Here is a 25,064-nt window from a genome sequence, read left to right on the forward strand (position 1 = left end):
ATATGCAGCCTGCTCTGGACTGGCTGTTTGCTTTTAGTGTTAGACCAAAAATCTGGGGCGAAATAAATCTCGCCCGTTTCTTTTTTCTTTTTTAAACAATTTTTATTAAAAGATTTTCCACGTTTACAAAAGCACATGCGCTGTCTCTTTTTCAGGTTGTGTTTTCTACCAGTTGCATTTGTTGTGAGACGTTGATGTTATATGCAGTAGGGTTGGGAAGAAAAGAGGGGCAGGCGGGAGAGAGGGGGGTGGTGGTGAAGCTTTTGTTCTTTTACTTAGTGTATATGTAGGGGTTTTGTGTCAGCGTCACTTGGGTAGGTTCTCTTTCTATTCTTGTTATGTTTCGTTGGTGGTGAGATTCCCCGTCTAGGATTTTATTATAATAATAATAATAATAATAATAATAATAATAATAATTGTCATTTTATTTATGTTAAATTTTAAGGAATGAGATTTTTAACTTATTTTTATTTATTATCCCCTGCTTATTTGGTTATTATTATCTTTCTCCTTGTTCTGACCATCCCCCTGAGGCTGTATTCACAATCTTTCAATTTGGCTGGGCTCTACACTTAACCGGCCCGGAACCGTCTACCAGAGAGAAGGTTGCCGCCCATGGGACAGAGGGACATTGATGAATGATAACCCAGCTTTTACCTTGGGTTTTAATAGGTTTAATAGGTTTTATTGGTAACCATATATGTAATGTATTTTTGTTAGTGTCTGTCCATTTGATGCTATGGCCTGTCGGCTACGCAAATAAAGTTTGATTTGATTTGATTTGGTGGTGAGAGAGGTTGGGGTGGCCTAGGGTGTGGTTGATTGTCTTTGGTTGGTTGGCTGCAGTGGGATTTGTTTGTGCTTGTGTGAAGGGGCAGGGTGGGGGTGTTGTTGGATTAAGTTAGTCATATTGAATTGTATGCTGTTGGTGGGTTATAGGGCTGTGCATGTGATAAAGGGGAGCCATACCAATCCAGCCCGAAATAAGTGACTGAAATAAAACGATTCAATCATTCATTCTGACACTGCTTAAATAACTAGGTTGTAGAACTGAAGTAGATGGTCCTGGAGAAACTGCTGGTAAACCCCCAGGGGTCTGGCTGACTTGAGTAATACTTTAATGCTGAAGAATTAAGTTCACCCATTCAGCTTTGAAATCAAGTTTTGGTATATGAGCAAGGGCCCACACATTTTAGGGTGGGGTGGGGGAGCTGGGTGTCCTGGAAAGCAAAAGAAGAAGAAAAGATGTATAGTTTCTGTTGACCCAGCCCTGATGGGAGGATCTGATGTTTGGTGCTGCATTGAGCTTTGGAGGCACTCAGGTTACCTTTGAAGCCCAGATGAGATCATGGATTAACCCCAAGACTGCTATGCTCAGAAGGAGGGGAAGCTCTCTGGGTTGCACTTGGGGTATTTGTATTGTATGGAGTGTTTTAGCAGTGGTGTTCACTGTAGTCATTTACCTATGTTCCTATGCAAAAGGTCACCGCTTCAGTCCTAGGCATCTCTAGTTATCTCTTAATCTTTTGTAAGGAAAGTGGCTAATGCATATACCGGTAGATGCTGATTTTTTAAAGGGTCAGGTAATACCGTAGGTAATGGGAAAGGCCTCTGTCCATGATCCTAAATTGCTGCTTATAGTGAAAGGAGACGGTACTATGCTAGCAGGGTAGACAGATGGGAAGCTGCCTATGTTATGCTTTCCAGGACAATGATTTTTTGAATCCTTGGCCAAGAAATCTTAGGTTTACGTGCACAGGGTGAATTAGAAGCATTTTCAAACCAGTCAAGGGTGATCTGATATCTGGTGCAGAATGTGTAGGGTTGTAGCAAAAGTAAGCCCTACTCAGAGAAGACACATGGCAAACTTAGGCCCATGAATTTCAGTGTGGGTCTTCTCTGAGTAGGACTTAGTTGGCAGTAACCCATAATAATTAATGGTGGGTTCTTCCTTGTTGCTCTGCCTTCACAACTTGTATTGCAAGCGTAATGTTATTTCCACAAGTTGAATTCTGTTAGTATTACCCTTGGAAATAAGCCCACAAATGTACTAGTCTGCAATTTCATTTTTCCTTTAACAGACTAGCCTGAAAGGAACTGACTGGCAAAAGAGGGGCAGGTTGCTGAGTGGCCTTTGGCCAGTAGCATTTTCTGGGCAAAGGGAAGGAAAGGGGGCCTTCCCGCCTTGATTTCTGCGCTGGGCCCAGAAAAGGGGTAGATTACTCTCGCCCTACAGCCTTCTTACTTGCCAGCATGCTGTTTCTTCTGTCCAGAGGCTACAAGGCAAGGGCTGAAATACAAGTCTGGTGTTACCCCTCGGCTGGTAGGTCATGTTGACTGTCCACTTTTTCTTCTTAAAGTGGCAAGTGTTAATAATATCTCCATCTTATGTAAATCACTTAGAGAGTTTCCACAATTGCTAAACAAATCCTGTTAAATAAAAAAATGTCCATATTGCACATTGTTTTCTCTCCTATCCTTCCCCAGGCAAAGTCACAAGCTTAATAATTGTCACTGTTGTTAATATTATTAAAATTTATTACCTGCCCTTCACCCTAAGGTCCCGAGTAGGTTACAACATTAAAATACAATATTAAAACCGTTTAAAACCAACTTACAATACAGAAATGAGGTGGATTCTAAAACTATATACCTCAGATGTCAAAAGCTGCAGTAAGGAAGTGTTTCTTCAGCACTCTGACCAGAATCATTATAATGAAGGTGCCAGATGGCCCTCTATGGGGAGGGAATTCTACAACTTAGGGGTTGCCACATAAAATACCCTCTCCTGTGTCATTGCAAAAAAAAAAATACACCCCAAGCTCCCGAGAGCAGAGGAACCACTAAGAAGGCCAGCTCTGCCAATCTTAGCGCCAAAGAGGATCTCTAGTGAAATAGTTGCAGAGCTGCTCATGAGTTTTGTGTTATCATGGATACTAGCCAGTAGGCACCTTCCGCAGCCAGCTTTCCCTGGTTCACTCTGAAAGTTGCAGGAAACAGTGTTGTGTTTGAGCTTATATTGGGGAAGAAAGATCATTTTGTGCTGAATATGGCATGGATTCTTGCAGATTGTCCCAACTGCTTATTAATGACCCTGTTGGCGAGCTGCATGTCTGAGACCCTAGTGTTGGTGTTAAAGCAAGAGAGCAGTTCTGCGGGAAAGTGCAAGAGTATGGGAAGGTTATGAAAAGCAACCACTTTGTGATCCCATTCCCTATATGGACCCGGTTCCCTGCAGGGCCAAAACAAGCATTTGGGCCCATATATTGTTTTCTCTGAAGAATAGCCAAGCCTAAGACGCACTGCGGATTCCTTCACCACCCGCCCCATAATTGCCTTCATTCTGCAAAGGGTTTTTGTTGCGGCTGCACGCTGGGCTAATAGCTTCTTCCTATTATAAATCTTGAGGAAGCAGAAATTGTGTGTGTGAAAATCAGTGTGCTGAGGAAGAGGGTGTCCCCCTCCTGCAGCTGAATGATGTGGTGCATCCTCAGTAGACTTTGTGCTGTCAGTGCTAGACATATGACTCCCTTTGTGGGTACCAATGTTCTTCGAGGAATTTAGGTAGTGTTGGAGAAAGAAGGAGAAGGAGAGTTTGGATTTGATATCCCGCTTTATTACTACCCGAAGGAGTCTCAAAGCGGCTAACAATCTCCTTTCCCCTCCTCCCCCACAACAGACACCCTGTGAGGTGGGTGGGGCTGAGAGACTTCAGAGAAGTGTGACTAGCCCAAGGTCACCCAGCAGCTGCATGTGGAGGAGTGGAGACGCGAACCCGCTTCCCCAGATTACAAGTCTACCGCTCTTAACCACTACACCACACTGGCTCCATACTAAGGCATTGGCATCAGTATGTTGTGACGTGGGGTTTGTGATTTCAGCTCTCTTGACAAAACATGCTGGAGACAGTTCTCTAGTAACAGCTCTTTATTAAAGTGAACAAGACTGAAGACTGAGGAGAGGAAAGCTACATTTATAGGGACAGGGGACTAGCTAGGAAGGGATACATTTTGGAGGGAACAATATCAAGCAATCACAGTGCTGCCTTTTGGAGGAAACCAATAAGACAGAGGATCCAAATACAGCAGCTTAAATGAACCAATAGTAGCTGTACCCTCTGGAACCAAAAGGCAGTTACTTTATCCTAATGCAAATACAGACAATAATAATACAGATATAAAATCCTTTGACTCAATACACAACACCCCTCCCCCCCTAGTGAGCACAGCAGACGTAATCCCTCAGGTACTGTGGGGTCCTACAACTTCTACCTGATCTCCTGACAACAGGTGTTGCAGGTTCTGGATTGGGTGTTACCTGTGGTGGAGGGGCTGCTATAGGGGTTTCATCAGGAACAGATGGAGTCCCAGACATCTCAGGGTCCCCGACCTGTACCTCGTCATCATGAGGACTAGCAGACCCTGGTTCATTTGCTGAAGCCCCTGGTGACTGTACCTCTGGACCATTTTCACTCTGGTCTTGCAGCTGTGCGTCATTAGCCAGGGATGAATTATCTGACTCCTCCCTGCTGAGCGCCCGGCGCCTCAGCTGATCTATATGTCTCTTCCAAACTTGCCCATTTTCCAAGGTCACATAATAGGACACAGGTCCACTAGCCCGGGTGATCACACCGGCCACCCACCGCGGACCTCGTGAATAGTTCCTCACCCAGACCAGATCTTCAGGGGCGAGATACCTTGTTGTGTCAGTCTCAGCCTGGGGGGTTGCTCTTGAATTACGGTTTGGCATTTTATCTGGGTGGACATAATCCAGCACCGTTACCAGTCTTCTACCTAAGAGCAGCTCGGCTGGCGACTTGCCCGTCGCAGTACACGGCGTCGCATGCTGCAAAAATAACATTCGCGCAATGCGAGCCGACCAGTTACCCTCCATTAAGCGCGCAATGGATTCTTTGGCTGTTCTTACCATGCGCTCAGCCTGCCCATTGGAGGATGGGTGAAAGGGCGCGGATGTGACCCCTCTTATAAAGTTATCAGCCAAGAATGCCCTGAATTCTTGGGATACAAAAGCTGCCCCATTATCTGATACAATGGTCTCAGGTAACCCGTGGGTAGCAAACAGCTGCCTCAACACCTTGATTACGGCAGCTGATGCCATGCTAGGGACCATCGCCACTTCTAACCATTTGGAATATGCATCAACGATAACCAAAAAGACCTTCCCTTGGAATGGCCCAGCAAAATCTATGTGCAGCCGGCTCCAGGGAGTCCTGGACTGCTCCCACCAGTGGACTGGTGCTCTGGCCACTTCTGGCCGCACCTCTTGGCATGCCTTGCATGTTCGTACCCATTGTTCTATGTTCTGGTCCATTCCAGGCCACCACACATAACATCGGGCTAGCGACTTCATCCTGACCATTCCCGGGTGTCCCATGTGAAGCGTCTCAAGAACCCTGTTTCTCAGTGGTGCTGGGATTATCACCCTATCTCCCCATAGGAGACAACCCTTATGCATGGACAATTCGTGCTGCCTTGTCGCATAAGGCCTGAATTTTTCTTCATGCGGACCACCTGGCCACCCCCTCCCCACCCAAGTGAGCACACGGGAGAGAACAGCATCTTTCCTAGTTTTCTCAGCTATATCCGTAGCTGTTACAGGAGCCCCCGGAAGTGTTTCTAGCATCATAATGTGCTCCGCCGGAGCAGGATCCTCATTGCTCCCGCCAGGAAGGGGCAATCGACTCAGCGCATCAGCATGGCACAACTGTTTCCCCGGCACATGGGTCAAGGTGTACTGGAACCCATTCAGGAATATTGACCAACGCAACATTCTGGGGGAGAGAATTTGTGGCGTTTGTTTGTTTGGGTTGAACAACCCTAACAGTGGTTTGTGGTCCGTTTCAATGGAGAAATGGCGACCGTACAAATAATCATAGAACCTTTTGATTCCGGACACAATAGCCAGTGCCTCTTTATCAATTTGAGCATAGTTGCGCTCTGTGGGCGACAACGTACGGGAATAGAAAGAGATGGGCTTTTCCGACCCATCCGGTTCCCTATGACTCAGCACAGCCCCCAGACCGTATTGAGAGGCATCACATGCCAGGACCAGCGGCTTTGACTCATCATAATGAGCAAGGACGCTCCTGCTACTCAGCATTCCTCGCAAGGAGTCAAAAGCCTTCTGCTGCTCCCGCCCCCATCGCCACACATACTTTTTCTGCAATAGTCTATGTAATGGTTCAGCTACCGAAGCTTTCTGGGGTAAGAACGAATGATAAAAGTTAATAAGTCCCAGGAATGACTGCAACTCCGTCTTGTTCTGTGGTCGTGGTGCCTCGATGATGGCCTTAATCTTAGCATCTGTGGGGTGGATGCCTGATGCATCAATTTTAAACCCCAAGAAATCCACAGTTGGCACCCCAAAACTGCATTTTTCTTTTTTCAGTTGCAACCCCACCTCCTTGAACTTGAGCAACACTGCACGGACACGCGCAACCAGTTCCTGTGGGTCTTTTCCAGCAATCAAAACATCATCAAAAAATGGCAAGACCCCCGGCAGACCTCTTAACAGGCGTTCCATGAGCCCTTGAAAAATCCCTGGGGCCACACAAACTCCAAACTGTAATCTGTTAACTCTGAACGCCCCTTTATGTGTGACAATAGTCTGTGCTTCCGCTGATTGTGGGGTTACTGGCAGCTGTTGGTAAGCTTGTGCCAGGTCAATTTTGGCGAACACCTTGCCCCCAGCCAGTTTAGCCAACAGATGTGATACGACTGGAATGGGGTATGAGTTTCCCCTGAGTGCCTTATTGATAGTACATTTGTAATCTGCACATATCCTGACTTCCCCATTTGCTTTAAGGGGTGTGACGATTGGAGTCTCCCACTTAGCAGAGTCCACGGGTGAGAGAACTCCCTGCTTGACCAATTTATCCAGCTCTGCCTCGATCTTGGGTTGCAGTGCAAATGGCACTCGCCTTGGTTTGAGTCGGATTGGAGCCACCCCGGGATCCAACTCGAAGTCAACTGGGGGCCCTTTATAACAACCCAGTTTTCCATTAAAGAGACCAGCAAATTCCTTGCATAATACCTCACTCATCTCAGGGCAGGTTTGGATTGAATTAAGCCCTGAGATACTCAGTCCCAGGGCAGGGAACCAGTCAGTGCCCAGGAGACTGGGGCGACTGCCCTTCGCAATCACCAGTTTGAGTACAGCCTGTTTGTCCCGGAACTGTACTCTCACGGCACACATTCCCATAACATGGATGCGGCCTGCTGAGTACGACTGCAAGGTTGCCGGAAAGGGCTCCAGAGGGGGCAACTTACCCCTGGGGAAGAATGTCTTCGCGGTCTGGTCCGACACGATGGTGAATGCGGATCCGGAGTCCACCTCCATGTCGCACTGCTGACCCTCAATCTTCACCTTGACGTGTGCCTTGCCTTGCGCTGGAAACTGCACGGCCCTCCCGTTGATCTCCGTTACGTAGTGGCAGTCCTTTAGAAAACGAGTTGCTGTGGGCGGTCTGCGATGCTCCAGTCTAGGTGCTCCTGTCGCTCCCGACGCCGCCGATCTACAGACCCTGGCGATGTGACCCGTCTTTCCGCACGTCCGGCAGATAGCATCCCTGAAACGACAACTCTTCCTTTCATGGTTTCCGCCACAACCTGGGCAACTGCCTCGGCGATCTTTGTGCACTGTGCAGGCCTGACGCACCGACTCGATCCCACGGACTGGGCTCTGGCTCGGAGTAGCCTCTAGCTCGTCCATGGCATGCGCAACTTCTATCTGTGGCTTAGTGGCCTTGCGACTGGCATCAAGCTCCTCTCTTTCATAATTCTCCGTGGCGGTGGCCTCTTTCAAGGCTGAAGCAAGGGTAACCTCTTCTTTAGCCACGATGCGTCTTCTGGCTTTCTTGCTGCTCAGACCACCAATAAACCGATCCAGGAGAGTCTCTTCCAGATTTTGGAAGCCGCAGTGCTGAGCGAGCTTCCGGAGTTCAGCCAGAAATGTGGATACAGACTCCCCAGCATGCTGCTGCCTCTTATGGAACTCCATCCGCCGGGCCATCTTGGTCTCAGTAGGCGCCAAGTGGCTTGTTAGGCAGGCAAGAATATCTTTGAGAGATGTCTCACTCAGCTTCGCTGGAGCAAGTAATGCCTTGGCCAGCTTGAAGGTCTCGGGCCCACAGTAGCTCAGGAATGTGGCCCTTCTTTTGCTGGCATCGGTGATCCCTTGAGCCACTGCAAAGAACTCGAAGCGTTCGACGTAGTCTTCCCAGGTGTGGGGCTCTGATGGCTGGAAGGGCTCCAATACCCTTGGACTCTCCATTGTCCTAGCGGGCAGGGTCGTCTTCTCAGCTGGCCAGTGAGTCTTGTTCTCAGCTGCAATCCGGACTCTGAGGCAGGGTTGTGTTTAACTGCTCCTCAGCATTCCGGATCCCACCTTCGTCGCCAGTTATTGTGACGTGGGGTTTGTGATTTCAGCTCTCTTGACAAAACATGCTGGAGACAGTTCTCTAGTAACAGCTCTTTATTAAAGTGAACAAGACTGAAGACTGAGGAGAGGAAAGCTACATTTATAGGGACAGGGGACTAGCTAGGAAGGGATACATTTTGGAGGGAACAATATCAAGCAATCACAGTGCTGCCTTTTGGAGGAAACCAATAAGACAGAGGATCCAAATACAGCAGCTTAAATGAACCAATAGTAGCTGTACCCTCTGGAACCAAAAGGCAGTTACTTTATCCTAATGCAAATACAGACAATAATAATACAGATATAAAATCCTTTGACTCAATACACAACAAGTAGGCTGCATAGATGCTGTGGGGCCACAGGAAAGGTCCAGAATGTGTTGGTGCATGTAGAATTCAGCTCTGAATGTTTAAAGGAAGTTTTTTGTAACCCTTCTGGCTCTGAAAGATGTGTGTGGATGATGCTCAGAAGCTAGAGAGCTTTCTAGGCCTGTGTGTTAAAAGTGCAGGTGACTCCCTATTCGTGTGGGGGGCTATGTTATGCACCCCATGCACAAAAGTGAAATGTGCCTAAGCGGGGAGCACCCTGGAGAGTCCTCATGGGTCATGAGGAGACCCTCCCCAGAGCCCGAAGATGACTGTAATCTGTCTCCATAGCTTAGCCAGTAATTGCTTCTAGATACCAGTTGCTGGAAACCATAGGGAGGGGAGAGGGCTGCTCTCGTGCCCAGGTCCTGCTTTCAGGTTTCCTACAGGCATCTAGCTGGCCACTGTGAGGACACAATGCTGGATAAGATAGGCCATTGGCCTGATCCAGCAGGCTTTTCTTATGTTCTTAAATTACATAGCAGTTAAGTGGATAGAGCATTTCATTCCCTTCCAGGAGGAGAGGTGATTGTTTCCTAAGCTTGAGTGGTGCTGGTTTTAAGAATGGGAGGGGGCTTACTGTGTCTTGTGAATAGGCTTAGAAGTACTCAAGGCCGTGCCTGTGAGTTTTGTCAGGGAGATTAGCATGCCAGAAATTTGAACCAGGGACCTGTTGTTGAACATGGTTACTCACATATTAAAGTGTGTTACTGATAAGCCTATGGGAAGGTATATCTTGATTACCTAGGAAACCAAAGCTGCTGCTGTTATAAGTTTTTGGGTCAGTTCTTTTTGGTGAAAGTAGTGGGACAAATGCCATTTTATTCATTGATAAATAAAACCTGCTATTTATGGGGTATGAAGTATAGTATGTGACATCTTCTTTAGAAGAATACAATACTAGCAAGATCTTAATCTGCCCCCCACCCCAAAATCTATGTTTTTAGTAACAAAAATGACCCACAACCCCAATCTTGGATGGATATGTATATAGGAACATAGCAACTGCATACCCTATGTTGCTCAGGAATTCTTAGAAACAACAATAAAAAACAATCCATGCCATGCTGAAATCAGTGGTTAAAATCAGTGCAGTTTTGAAAGGCTCCACCTATCATCTTGATTCAAAATGTTGCCCAGTCTATTCAAGCATAAACCTGCTGCTTGATCTCAGGTGCCAAATTTAATTGTGATACCTTAAGACGGTTCAGCAAGGTTTATCTTGCCTGGGCTGGATCAGTCCTGTGGAGATACCTCCGTGGGTCGCATGTCGCTCGTTCGTGAATGAGTGCGGCCACAATTTTCTGCGTCTGTGCGTGCACAGACGCAATTTTTGGTGTCTGCGCAGATGTGATTTTCGACGTCTGTGCGTGCGCAGACGCAATTTTCAGCACTGCGGAAGCAAGTCCCTGCGCTGCGTTGCACCGGTTTAGCACAGCGCACGAGCAGGCAGCTCAGTTTGGGGGGCAGCTCATGGGCTGGTCAGACGACCTCTGCAGGCCACTTCCAGCCCATGGGCCTTAGGTTGCTGACCCCTGCCTTAAGAGGTGTCCAAATGCAAAACAAATGGACAATTTTCCATAATGTAAAGTAGATACATGAATGTTAGCATTAGGATTATGAGGCAGGTATGATGAGATAAGTAGCACCATTTTGTCTCTGGACTGTCTCTTCTCACAGTGAATGCCCTTCCTCCTTTCTTCCCTGCTTGGTAACATGGACTCTTCCTATTGGCTCTCTTGCAGAGACTTGCCTCAGTATGGGCAGAAGCAGTGGCAATCGTATTTTGGGCGGACCTTTGATGTTTACACCAAGCTCTGGAAGTTCCAGCAGCAGCACCGGTAAGAGCCAACTCTGCATCGAGATGGCTACCTACCTCTTTCAGGAACATGTGGGCCAGAGTGGTGTGTGTGATGGTGCCAGTTGGCTAGGTTGCCCAGGCCACCCTCCTTTCCTGGGCAAGAGAGCCTTAACCAACCCTCAGAAAAGTGGAGTATTACTCAATGGTGAAAATACAATTTATAGTGCAAGTTAACTGTTTTGCAGTCATGGGATCATAGAATTGTAGAGTTGGTCATCTAGTCCAACTCCCTGCAATGCAGGAATCTCAACTAAAGTATCTGTGACAGATGGCCATCTAGCCTCTGCTTTATAACCTCCAAGGAAGGAGAGTCCATCCCCTCCTGAGGGAGTCTGTTCCACTGTAAAACAGCTCTTACTGTCAGAAAGTTCTTGCTGATATTTAACCAGAATCTCCTTTATTGTAATTTGAATCCATTGGTTTAGGTCCTACAGTCCAGAGCAGGAAAAAGCTTGCTCCATCTTCCATGTGACAGCCATTTTTAGCTATTGAAGATGTCTATCCTATCTCCTCTCAGTCTCCTCTTAGGCAGGCTAAATATACCCAGCTCCCTCAACTGTTCCTTATAAGGCTTTGTTTCCAGACCTTACCTTTGATCATCTTGGTTGCCCTCCTCTGAACGTGTTCCAGCTTGTCAATGACCTTCTTAAATTGCAGTTCCCAGAATTGGACACAGTACTCCAGGTGTGGCTTGACCAAGGTAGAATAGAGCAGAAGTATGACTTCCCTTGTCGTTCATCTTCTCTCACAGAGTAGGTAGTTACTTGCTGGAGGCTAGGAATCTGTATGAAACACTTTCAGCACCTCTGCCAAACTACAATTCCCAGAAATGTCTGTGGGGAGGAGGGGATACTATGCCAGTTAAATTGGTGGAAGCATGTAGTATAAAATGCCCCTTGAGGTGGTGTGTGTGTGTGTGTGTGTGTGTATGAGAGGGGGGCAGGGAGAAATGTGGTTATCAGCAAATGAGCTTAATACTGCCTTCTGAGAGTTTGAGGATCTCTCATGGAATTAATGCAACATTTCTTGACTGGTTCCAGAATTATTATTGACAATCTTGGGGGGAAATGAGTACACTATTCATGAGAGAATGGATAAATAAAATCGGGGGCATAGTATGTATGGTAAAGCTCGCACTTATAATCAGAACCAGAGAGGGAAGACAGCAAGATAATGGAGAAAGGAGTCTCATTATAATGTACTGGAGCAATAATTGTGTTGCTTGGAACCTTGTAATATTGATCTGCTGTACTTGATTTTGGTACATAAGTATATCCTACTATGTTCAGTTCTAGATATTTCTTTTATTTTGGGCACTCGGTATTATATTTTGTTATTTTTAATTAGTATATATGTATGTGTATAAACATATATAACGTGACACTATCCCTTTCTTCTCCGCAAAAATAAAGGCAAGTTCTGGACAATCGGTACGGATTAAAGCGCTGGCAAATTGGCGAAATCGCTTCCAAGATTGGGCAGCTTTACTACCACTACTAGTAAGTGACAGCCCTTCCTGGATGCAGTGTGTGTGTGTGTGTCTGTGTGTGTGTGTCTGTGTGTCTGTGTGTGTGTGTCTGTATCTGTGTCTGTCTCTCTGTAGTGAAAGTCTTGCTGGCCTTAGCAATTAAGAGTGGCAAAAAGTTCAGTGGAATGTCAGAAGTGCCAGGAGGACTGCCGTGAGATGGGCAGCCCTCTCAGCCAAGGGCAGGAGGGGTACATGTTCATCTAGCAGAGCACTGAGCCCTTTGTGTTTCTTCCCACACAGCCTTCGCACGTCTGAAACCAGCTACCTGAATGAAGCCTTTTCCTTCTACTCTGCTATCCGCCAGAGGTCTTACTACTCCCAAGTCAACAAAGAAGACAGGTCAGGCCATGCCTCAGTCTTGTGAGTTTTTTGCAATTTAAAAGCGAGAAGTGTTGGATTTTCAAACTTGTGTGACTTGGCAGCTGGTGGGCAGCCACTTTCAGTTCAGTTGGCATCCCTTGGCTACCTGTGTGTCTCCTTTTTTTTTAAACATAATTTTTATTGATTTTACAAATTACAAAGAATGGTACATACATGAACACCTTTTCCACCTTCTTCCCATCCCCCTCCATGGGTCCTCCCCTGCCACAGAAGTATCCCACGCAGGTGAACAGTCAGAAGTGGTCCATTTTATGATTGGATTTCTGTCCTCCTCCCCCTCCCCTGCCCCCGAAGCCCCCCCCTGCCACCAGGGAGCTCCAGTGAACCAGGGCAGTACGCAGGAGTTCATCCATCCAACCATCTATTGTCATACCAAAAAAAAGAAAATACAAAAAGAGAAAAAGAGAAAAAAGAGAAGGAAAAAAAAGACAAAAAGGAAAAAAGACAAAAACAGAAAAAAAAATCATCATAATTGTTAAATTCATAATTGTTAAACCATATTTTGTGGGCTTCCCCACCCTCCCCCCTTCCCCGGTTTTCCTCCCTTATTTATCATCTTCAACAGTTTCATAGTTCATATTTTATAACATACACCTTTATATCTTATACCACTTTTAAACTAACTATTATCATTTTCGCCTAATGTCCAATCACTGAAAAATCAAACTCCCATTTTTTCTTCCCGTGCCTAATTTTTACCCCCTCTATAGGCCTCCATATTTTCACCTTTTTCCAGAATCAATTCACTCTTTAAACCTATAACTATTGCCAAACTAACCTTACATCCCCCGAGTACCGGCTCCACCCCACCAATCCAGCAAGTTCCATAGTCAGCAGTCCAGTTATAATCCTATTAATCCATCCTTACAATCACAACTTCACTTTCCCTTCACCCCACCCCCTGTACCTGTGTGTCTCCTGCCTTGGGGGTGTGGGTGTTGGCAGGAGCAGGGATGGGGGAACCTGTGGCCCTACGGATGTCATTAGAATGTAATGCCCATCAAGCCCCAGGTGGGGTCTGGGGTGAAGGAGTTGCAGTTCAGCAGAATTTGAAGGACTACAAGTTCCCTATCCCTGATGAGTCATAGGCAGCTGTTGAATGAGGGCCCAGGAGTAAGAGCCAAGTGAGTCAATCAGGGAAGAAGCCAAGACTTTACGTGAGCCAGATCCAGGAGAAAGCTATTATCCAAAACTGAACCACATGGGTACCTGTGGCTCTCCAGTTGTTCTTAGACTCCAGATTATTATTTTTATTTCAAAGTTTGTATCCTGCTTTTCAACCATCTAGGTCTCAAAGCGGCTTACAACAATAAGCTATACCATTTACATAATTTAAGAACTAAATTAAACCACCGAAAGTTAAAACCTAAAGATTCTAAAAAGAAAAAGGAATGTAATGCAAAACATTCGAGAAGCATTCAGGGTGCAGTGGCCTTCTGAAACATAATGGTCTTTACCAGGTGTCTGAAACTTAGTAGGGACAGTGCCTGTCTAACTTCTTATTGGGAGTTCCATAGAGTTGGGCCCACAACATTAAGGGTGCAGATCCTTTTTGGCATTGAATTGTGGTTCTGGTTTCTCATCACTGCTCATTCAGGAATCTTTTATAAGCCCTTCCTGTTGAAGAGAGCAAGTTACCACCCTGGTTGGTGGAGCCACTTGGGTATTTAGGAGCCCATCACTGCCCAAGGTACTGCTTCCATCTGTAACACATTCCCCTTTCCAGCAGATGTAATATTCCAGCCTGTGAATGAACAGGGTTTCCAAGGTGTTCTTCAGAAATGTGATTTATCTCTGCTCAATGTTCCAAAGCAATGGCTCCTCTAACACTTTGGCCAGCAAGTAGATAAAGAGAAAGAAAAGACACAAATACATGGAATAATGAGTAAGGCAACTCTGTACTTGGGAAAAGAACTTAGGTGAAAGCAAGAACCCAAAGCCAAGTGCCACAGCAGATATCTGTTGGATGATATGAGTGTCAAGCTGGGTTTACAAGCCCATTTTTCCAGAGTCGTTAACTAACTACAGTATAGATAGGGTGAACCTACAGAATCAGCAACTTGCTGCAATCAGCCCTTTGGAACTGTTTTCCCCATTATGGCTGCTTACTTTTAAGGAAAGAGCTGGTGCTGTGATGTTCTTTTTATTTTGTTGATCTCTCTCTCTCTCTCTCTCTCTCTCTCTCTCTGTGTGTGTGTGTGTGTGTGTGTTCCAAAATAATATATATATATTCTACTAATGCTTACTTGTTTTTTGATGATTGCTTTTTAATATGTTCTTAGCTGTTTCTAACAACAACAACAACAACAACAACAACACCCCTGGTGGGCTTTACTGCAGGGGAAGCAGAATACAAAAATGTAGGTTCCTGACAGGTGCCCCAGTGGCTACTGCAGAGAGGGTGAAGGGCTTGGGATCTTTGACCTGGACCCCCTTCCCAGCCAAACATGCCTTAATGTGAGCTGCTTTAGAGAATAGTGTTTTGGAAACACATGTCTGATATCTTCAGCAGAGGTGTGAAACCAGTCCTGGGGTGCTCTTTGCTAGGGATCGTCTACATGAGACTCCTGGGTGCCAGGATGCCTGCCACTACCTTCTATGCCACCCTCTAAAGGTCTTAGGGAATATCCGTTCAAAAATCAACAATGCATGATGATAAACTGCGAGAAATGTCACAACAACACTGGGTACAAACTTGGGACTTCAAACATCTTGCAAGGTGCTGCCAAACAGAGCCCCAATTTTAGCAGGGGGTTCCCATGCAAACCCTTTCCTGGTTCAGGAAGGGGTTTTCATGGAATCCTGCTAAGCTTGAGCAGGATTTAACTTCTCGTCAGCTGAAGAGTAGGAGTTTGTTTGTTTGTTTGTTTGTTTGTTTTGTATACTGCCCTTCACCTGAGGATTGCTGAGTGGTTTATAGTATAAAAACACTGGTGGGAACAGGCATGCCACAGGCATTGCAGGATTTAACTCTACCTCCCATCATATGTTGTCACTAGTGATGCCAGCTGATGGGGTAGCTGGGCAGGCATGGTTTGGGGAATACAGCCTTGGGGGCCAAGATTGCCCCACAGACTGAAGCTTACCCAATCCTTTTCTTAAGGGATACAAGCTTTCTTCTTACCTGCTCTAAATCCAGCCATTTTGTTCCTTTCTGTCAGAAGTTAGATTTAGGAACAGATGAACCTGTGTTATTCCAAGCCAAACTATTTGTCAATCTCACTGGCCCATCTGCAGCCACCTGAGTCATTTGGCTGGAGGTGCCAGACATTGAATGTGGGACCTTCTGCATGCAAATCCTGTTCTCTAGAGCTATGATCCCTCCCATTGGCCAGATAGCTGTGCTGGCAGGTAGTAGAGAGGCACGTAGACCTCCAGAGTAAATTATCTCTTTTCCTCCAAGCACTCATCCTCTCAAGCTCCAATAATTCTACATGCGCTGAAAGTGAAATATTTTCTCCCTATACTACAGCTGTGATTAAAATCTAACATGGGCATCACTTGATATTCCTTCACAGGAGCCATGTCCCTCTTCATTTCTCTTCCATCTGCTAAATAATTTTCCCTTCTCCAATTTTCTTTCCTCTTTTTTTCTTCCGTTCCAGGCCTGAACTGGTAGTTAAGAAGCTGCGTTATTATGCACGATTCATTGTGGTTTGCCTTTTACTGAACAAAATGGATGTCGTCAAGGATCTTGTAAAGGTAAAACCAATAGTACCATTGTGATGTGTGTAGTTAAGACTTTTCACATGCTCCAAGGAGCTCGGAGCCTTGTATTAGCTTTGCAATGACCATGTGAGTGCATGTTAAGTTGAGGATGGCCAGAAAGCATTTGTGCCTGGCTTTTCCCCCACTGAAGCTCAGTGCTCTAATCACTATGCCACCTTGACTGTCCAATAGCAATTCCCAAATTCTGTGCAGTGAGAAATTAATGGAAGGGTCCTGGAATCTCAGGGTATCCATCCATGGAGGAGACTGTTTGTTGTGTTGCTGTATGAATCATTGCCCTATTCTTGCCTCCTTCCAGTCAGCCCCTGCCTTGGTGCAGATTGTACTTTGGGTATAAAGTGCAGTTGGATTGTTCAACCCATTCACGTACAGAGTAGCCTCAGAACTGCCCACTCTTGGGATTAGGTGGCTTTTCTGTGGTTTCTTCTTTTTCCAGTCAGGTTTTTGGCTGTTCTCTCCCTCTCAGTTTTTCCTCTTTCACAGGGTTGTTATGAAAGTTATGTGAATACAATAATGCATGTAGAAACATTGGAGAGTGGGGTAATGATTTTGGTATACTGTAAAGGCGTAAACCTCTCCAAGTGTACGAGTGAAACAGCAGTGCTTCCATTATTAATTTGAAGTGGTGGTGAAGTTTGTCCTGCTTGTATAAAAATAATAATATTGGGCACAGTGTTCTATGATGGGGTCTGGTCTGCAAGCTTCATTCAGGTGGCCCACAGCATGTCTGCAGGAGCAGCAGTTATGAATGGAGAGTGCAACTTACTGCTCTGTTGTTCTCAGAACTCAGCAGTTCACCTGGAAGCCAGGTGGTATGAACCTGAAGTGATGGAGGGGAGGAGGCACTTGAAAGGAGTGGAAAGCTGTGGATTTGATAGAAGGCTGGATTTAAGGAGTTCATTCTTGATTAAATTAAAAATCATCTAGCATAGTGCATTATTATTATGGTTATTGTTACATTTATATCCCACAGCTCCTCCAAGGAGTTCAAAGGGGTGTACATAGTTCTTGCTCTCTCAATTTTATCATCACAACTGCCCTGTAGGTTAGACTAAGAGACTATGACTAGTCCAAGGTCACCCAGTGAGCTTTGTGGTCAAGTGGGGCCTAGCACTCTGGTCTCCCAGGTCTTAGTCTAGTACTCTAACTGCTACACCACACTGGCTCTGCATTACAATAGCTACACAGTACTGTAATTAAGTGATCTGCCAACACCCATAGCACTTTCCAAGTAGTTGCAGGTGGGGGGAGTGGGAGTTTGGGAACCACTACTCTGAGAGAACAGTTGCACATTTGAGAATATGATAGCTCAGAGCCAAGATGCATAAAATGGTGGACGAAGATGGATCAGAGAAGATCAGACCAAAGAATACACAGAGCCTTTGGAAACAATACTGATCAAGATCTTCCTGAATATGAGAGTAGAATGGTAAAGTGAGAGGCAGCAGATAATGAAATGGAGAGGACCTTCACACAGGTGACTGGAGGAGTGGAACAGACAAATGATTAAGTAGTGATCCTGGAGGAGGGGGATGAAAGCAATGACAGACATTAAGAAGCATCTTGAGATGGCAGAGATAGAGCTGTGTACAAGTTGTAGTGAATTCAGAGGAAAAAGCTACCAAGCCTGTGCAAATTCTCTTGGTGAGGAAATGGAAGGAACCTTTTTCCAAATTAGGATGGGAAATCATGGCCAACAGGAAATGGGATTGGAAGATATGCAACTGGGTACAAATTAATGAATATACAACAAGTAGATAACTATGGATTATTATCCTTATAATAGATGTTGGGTTTTTATTTTTGTTTTTGAGATAAGGTCAACATACCGGATTGGAGGAAGACTATTCTAGGCATGTAGTGATGGTAACAACTGGGGAGCCCCTTTTGGACTTTTTTGTGGAAATGAGAATGAACTTGGGGTGTAGGGTTGCCAGACTCAATAGTGGACAGGACTTTTGTGCCTTTAATTGCCCTGCTCTCTTTTGAGTCTGGAAACCTTAAAGAGAAACCAGCAGACCCTTTGTTTAATTTCCAAGCAAAGAGTCTGCTGGTTTCTCTTTAAGGTTTCCAGACTCAAAAGAGAGCAGGGCAATTAAAGGCACAGATGTCATGTCCACTATTGAGTCTGGCAACCCTATTGGGGTGTCTGGGGTTGAAGATTGGGAAAAGATCATCTAGCTGAATGAGAAACAGCTGGATATTATCATGGAATACAGATAGATACTATCCTTTAGTGAACACTTTGAATATTCTGAATAATCTTTATTTAGTGAAGGGGCGCAGGTGGCGCTGTGGGTTAAACCACAGAGCCTAGGGCTTGCCGATCAGGTCGGCGGTTCGAATCCCCATGACGGGGTGAGCTCCCATTGCTTGGTCCCAGCTCCTGCCAACCTAGCAGTTTGAAAGCATGTCAAAGTGCAAGTAGATAAATAGGTACCGCTACAGCGGGAAGGTAAACGGCGTTTCCGTGTGCTGCTCTGGTTCGCCAGAAGCGGCTTTGTCATGCTTGCCACATGACCTGGAAGCTGTACGCCTGCTCCCTCAGCCAATAACGAGATGAGCGCTGCAACCCCAGAGTCAGTCACAACTGGACCTAATGGTCAGGGGTCCCTTTACCTTTACTATCCTTCAGTAAACACTTTGAATATTCTGAATAATCTTTATTTACATAATTGAGAGACAGAGAATCAGAAGTTCTCACCACTCTTTTTAGGTTTTATTATATTTTTCTTCATGTAGTTTTCCTTTTAGCCACTATGCTTTTGCTTTTTTTCCATTTTGTTCATTATGTCCTCTACTCTGGCTTAATGAGGTTGGAAGGTGATGGTTGGCAGGTGAAAGACCGTGCATGAGAGGCAGGGAAGGGAAGATCTCCCAGGTGAGATAGGAAGGTCAACGCCTTTCTAGGGGTGACAAGGGTTAAGGATCTACTTTTGGGAGAGGACTTTTTCCGTCATCCACCCGCCCCACTTTATCTTTTTCTTTTCTTTCTCTTTTGTTTTTGTTTTTACTTTTATTTAGATTAGTTTGATTACTTTGTTTTTTATTATACTGTATTGCATGTTGAAAAATTTCGATGATGATGATGTAGCACAGCTTACTAGGAAGTGGAAATGTGCCATCCAGCATGGATGTGGCCATGCACCATGGATCCTCGCTTCCTCACCTCTAGTTTACTGCTGTTACTGCTTCCCTGAACACTCTAAACAAATTCTTTTGAGCATTGCCACATGTTTGCTTACTTACTGCACATGCCGCCTACTCACAAAATCTAATCAAGTTAGCCCCCCTGCCCAAAGCAGCACTAAATCATCTCATTTGTTGCTCTCTGTGCTTTCTAGGAATTGTCTGATGAGATTGAAGACTACACCCACCGCTTCAACACGGAAGACCAAGTGGAGTGGAATCTGGTTCTCCAAGAGGTGGCTGCATTTGTTGAGGTGAGGACTTAAAAGTGAATCTCTGCATTTTTCTTTCTTTCTGAAAGAGCTCAGTGTCTTCCCAGATCTTGACTCCTACCCTACATCTTCAGTGACAATCCTCAGGCAAAAAGGGCATTTAGCTCAGTATTCTATCTTCTACAGTAGCAAGGCAAATGCCCTAAGAAATTGGCAAGCAAAGGATGATAGAGTGTTCCCATTTGTTCCCAACATCTGGTAGTTAAAGGCTGCTGCGGATTATGTAAGCCCTTAATTCTTACAACCAATACCTCTTGTCTTCTCTGTTAATGGGTATTTTTAGCAAGCCACCTGAGATAGTTACCATTATTGTAGTTTGCTATTCTAGGAAGCAGAGTTTTTGTTAAAAAAGGCAAACCACACACCCATGCTTCTAGTTCTCATTGTTTTAGTGAGAAGCTTTTAAACGCTGAAAGAAATGGGAGGGCATCGTATTTCCTCTGTGCCTTCAAGTCATCTTCTACTACTCATTCCCCTTCCTAGTAACTCACCTTCTGCTTCTGTATTGTCTTTTGCCTTTCCCAGATAGGAACAATTGCTTTCATATGCTTTCATAGTGTTAGAAAAAGTAAATTGAGCAACATTATACAAGGGAAGCAACATCACTCAGTGGTAGAACATCTGCTTTGCATGCAATACACCCCAGATTCAATCCCCAATATGGCATTTCCAGGGATGTCCCCTGTCTGAGACCATAAGGAGTCATGACCAAAGAGTGTTGGCAATACTGAGCTTGATGAGCCAATGGTCTGACTTGGTATAAGGTGGCTTTCAGTGTTCCTAAGATAATATAAATTTTGCCAGCATATATGCATGTATGAGTCCAGATTATTCATGTCAGGGACCCTCATTCTCATGCCTGTCTCCCTTTCTTTCCAGGCAGACCCTGTGATGGTGTTGAATGATGACAACACCCTTGTGATCCTCTCCAACCGCCTCTCTGAAATGGGAGCCCCTCTGCTGGAGCAGGGGATGATCGTAGGGCAGCTGGCTCTCGCAGATGCGCTTATTATTGGCAACTGTAACAATCAGGTGGGATCCTGTACACATGCCTTTCGTCCCATGTCACAAGTGGGGTCATTTTATATCAAGTGATCCAACTCTTTTACCTCACGTCATCCAAATTCCTTCAGTAGCACCTTAAAGACCAACTAAGTTTTTATTTTGGTATGAGCTTTCGTGTGCATAAGAAGTGTGCATGCACACGAAAGCTCATACCAAAATAAAAACTTAGTTGGTCTTTAAGGTGCTACTGAATGAATTTTTTTATTTTACTTCGATCCAGACCAACACGGCTACCTACCTGTAACCAACTCACGTCATCCAGTTTTCTTAATACTTTGTGCACTTGTTCATAGAATCATAGAGTTGGAAGAGACCACAAGGGTCATCCAGTCCAACTCCCTGCCAAGCAGGAAGCACCATCAAAGCATTCCTGACATATGCCTGTCAAGCCTCTGCTTAAAGACCTCCAAAGAATGAGACTCCACCACACTCCTTGTGAGCAAATTCCACTGCCGAACAGCTCTTACTGTCAGGAAGTTCTTCCTAATGTTTAGGTGGAATCTTCTTTCTTGTAGCTTGAATCCATTGCTCCGTGTCCGCTTCTCTGGAGCAGCAGAAAACAACCTTTCTTGTTGAATGATCAAAACTAAGTTTTAAATCTAAAATTTTAGCTTTTTCTCTCATCCCGTTTTTGAGCTATGAGGGTTGGAAATTAAAAGAATATATGACAATTTTGGCTTTGTCTGACTACACAAAAACCTTAAAAGCTCAGTCCAGCATTGAGAAACTGAAAACACCAATCTCTTCAGAACTTCATGGGCTTTAATATGATAGGTCACAAGATGGACTTATTTTACATTTAAGTTACAGAATTTTAAATTTTAAGAAGTGATTAAAAAAATTAATGTGCATCACAACTGGCACACATTCACCAGATCTTGTGGAGAACATGCACATAAACTGTCTGTGCACAACTCCCTCTTCACAGACAGCTTATGTGCATGTTCTTCACAAGATCTGGTGAATGTGTGCCAGTACATGCGCGTGCATGCACACACACACACATGCACACTATAGGAGAATTATCAAACTGGAAAAGTTTGGCAACTCAGAATGCTTCTACTCTTGCCAGCTTGAACATCATGCTGAATCGTAGTTCAGTTTCCATAATCATGGCTCAGTGTTATGTCTGAACTGAACCAATCTTTGTCACCAGGAATAAACATGGTCTTCCAGGCTACACAGAGTGTAGAGCACAGGTGCATAAAGCAGCCCTTGACACCTCCTACCACCCACATTTCTTTTAAACAAACTGGGAGGAAAATCTATGCTCAAGACCCTGGAGAGAGCTGTTGCAGGTCAGAAACAGATTGTGCCGGGCTGAAAGAACCATTGATCAGGCTCTACATAGAGATGCTGATTAATTTATAACAGTCCCACATGTCAAAATCACAAACTGAGCTTTAAAAAGCCTGTTGCCATGTTGCAAGATGAACCATATGAACAGGCTTTAAAAAATAATGAGACAAAGGGTATAGCTATTTGACAAACATATTGGCTTTCTAATATAGCAGAGGTAACCAACAAGGCACTCTCCATATGTTGCTGGACCCCAACTCCCTCATCCCCAACCAGCACAGCCAGTGGTAAGGGTTGTAGTCCAATGACATCCAGAGGGGACCATGTTGGCTACCCCTGTGCTATAGCATAAAGTATCTATGGCTCCTCCAAAGAATTCTGGGAATAGAAGTTTAATGAGGGTGCTATGAAGTATACTGAAGATCCCTAACACACACACACACACACACACACACACACACACACACACACACCTATAATTTTTAGCATTATCCGTGAAGAGAGAGTGATTAATTAGCTGGTAATGATATAGGCCCCCAACAGTAATTTTAAGCATAATTTTTGAAAAGAGCTCTGGGCTTCCCCCTGCATTGCCTTTATGTCTGTGTTCTGCCAGTTTTCTAGACTTTTTAGAGGGTGAATGTTTTGCTCCTTTATATAGCTCTATGATTTGGCTTTTAAATATGTATATTCTGGTACTATTTTTAGTATTTCGCACTGCATTGTGCTTCTATTGTAATAATTGTAAAGTGGTATGCAGGGTTTCATTAAAAAAAAAAGCTGATACAGACACACACTTACTTGGTAGCTCAAAAGACTTTAATTTCCAGCACCAGTGGATGAAATTACACATAATGTGAGCTTTCAACAAGGGCTAGAAGTTCCAGACTTTTCATATATATATAATTTGACATTTCTTGATTACATCTTGATTACATATACAGCCAAGCCATTATTTTCAAGGCAGCCATTGTCACAAGCCTGAGCAATGTCAAATAATGCTTAATATTTTTTCTTTATGTGAGGACATATTTTATTCTTACTCCCCACCCCAATGACCTGGACCTCATTACTTTAAAAACTATATGTAACTGTGCTGATTCTATGTGCCTATTTTATGGTTTGGCTTTTTATGTTTTAATTTCCATCTGTTATGTAATTATTCTTGCCTATTTATATACATTTAAAAAAAAAATCTTTACCCACCAGAAATGGCTTTCATTATTCTAAAAACCTTTAATTTACAACTGTGTCTCTGGCAGGTGAAGTTCAGCGAGCTGACAATCGACATGTTCCGGATGCTGCAAGCTCTGGAGAGGGAACCTATGAACTTGGCATCACAAATGAGCAAGCCCGGGCTGCAGGCAAGTCCCCTCGTCTTTCCTCCCTGCACTCACCAGGCAAGGCAGTGGAAATTTATTTTAACTTCGGTTTGAGATCAGTCGGGATTCCATGTTGGGTTAATTGTATAGATCTGAGGGGCAGCTCATAACAGTGACGTGCTGTTTGTTTGTTTCTATCTTTCTTTCTTTTTTATACAGGAGACAACCGAAAAGCCAGCAAGAAGGGAAAACCCTCACAAGTACTTGCTGTACAAGCCAACCTTCAGTCAGCTGTACACCTTCTTGGCTGCATCGTTTAAGGTATGTGCCAAAGGAGGAGGTGCCTCTTTCTGGTGATAGAATATTCCAAATAGTGAAGGCTCGTCCAGTAGGATAAATGAGACACTGCCCCACCAACCTCAGTCTGCCATGAGTCAGCAGGCACTTTCCTGCCTTCTTACTTGCAACCACTCTTGGGGTGGGGAGCTGCCTGTCAGCTCCTTCATCAGTCTCAGTGTGGTCCCTTGTATAACTCAGCAGGGATGAGAATAGGAGCAAAACTAGAATTGGGAGGTTCTATCTATTTTTGTCTGGCACTATCTACTGTTGGCCTCCATGCCTTCTGCCCCACCAGCCACCACTGCTCCTAAAATACCATTTTGCCAAGTTAAAATGCAAGTGAGCAGGTGTATCTCCTGAGAAAAAAAGGTGTTTGTTGAGCACAATTCAAATCAATAACCTTTATTAGGCATGACAAATTCAGACGCTTCAGAACAAAATTATGAGTAAAACATTCACATTATAAACTTCATGAAATAAAATACATATTAATTGATTTAGTATTTTAGAGGTTGAGCACAATTGAAATGAATAGTGACAAATTTTAAAAATACTATCATTGCTATGAATTGAATTTTATTCATCTAGTTAAACTGTTTTATACACTTTTCCTTTGGAGAGCTCAAGGCAATAAGCAACAGCAATTTAATTTTCAGATTACCCTGCAGTGAATGCATAAGCAGCAGTGGAAGACAATTGAATACAGCAGCAATAAAAAATCATTCACAAAACCAAATACAGTTTCAAATGGGGGGGGGGGGACCACCACTATCCCAATTAGCTAATGTAGCAGTTTCCAGCCCAAATGTATTTCTAAAGAGAGTGTTGTTGTTGTTTTTTTACCAGCCTATTGAAGGCTACTGCAAGAGGAGATGAGGCAGGTTTCCCTCAGTTGGACACAAATTTAGAATTAGAAAGAGAAGAGAGAAGGAGAGGCTGTTTTGCCTCTTCCAGAGATGGCTGGGTTGAAAGAGGAATCATTGTTCTTGTTTTAAATACAGTCATCCTGACTTGAACAGGTTGTTGTAATAATTTTTAAAAGACTGCCAAACCTATTTGAACAGAAGCAACAGCAAGACAAAAGAGGTTTCTTTGTGTGTTGCCTGGAGGTTGGCAATGATCTTTTAAATAAAAAAGTTGAAAGTGGCATTTGAGTGAGATGCGTCACTTCCGTGTTGCTCTGCCTCCTCCCAAGCATTCATTCATTCATTCATTTAGCAGTATATGCTGCTTGGTTGTAACAAAACCTCTGTTTACAGGAACCATTAAAAAGAT

At 44.5% G+C, this 25,064-nt stretch overlaps 1 protein-coding gene across 9 annotated transcripts in view; it reads left to right on the forward strand.

Moving 5' to 3' along the window:
* Positions 1–25,064, forward strand: part of SCAI (suppressor of cancer cell invasion) — an 83,759-nt gene that overhangs the window by 42,111 nt on the left and 16,584 nt on the right. For 5 of the 9 annotated variants that reach the window (XR_009557033.2, XM_035112855.3, XM_035112857.3 and 2 more), the window contains 8 exons: positions 10,550–10,645; positions 12,078–12,164; positions 12,434–12,553; positions 16,180–16,276; positions 19,648–19,746; positions 20,644–20,796; positions 23,391–23,492; positions 23,670–23,771. Coding sequence is in view for 8 of the 9 variants with exons in the window: in XM_035112855.3 (XP_034968746.1) it covers positions 10,550–10,645; positions 12,078–12,164; positions 12,434–12,553; positions 16,180–16,276; positions 19,648–19,746; positions 20,644–20,796; positions 23,391–23,492; positions 23,670–23,771 (856 nt within the window). In the remaining variant the exon portion in view is untranslated. The remainder of the gene's footprint in view (positions 1–10,549; positions 10,646–12,077; positions 12,165–12,433; positions 12,554–16,179; positions 16,277–19,647; positions 19,747–20,643; positions 20,797–23,390; positions 23,493–23,669; positions 23,772–25,064) is intronic. The other 4 variants (XM_088664866.1, XM_035112856.3, XM_088664867.1 and 1 more) reach the window with 1 other exon arrangement.

This window comes from Zootoca vivipara, chromosome Z2 (assembly GCF_965207765.1).
Source record: "Zootoca vivipara chromosome Z2, rZooViv2.hap1.1, whole genome shotgun sequence".
NCBI classification, from domain to species: Eukaryota; Metazoa; Chordata; class Lepidosauria; order Squamata; family Lacertidae; genus Zootoca; species Zootoca vivipara.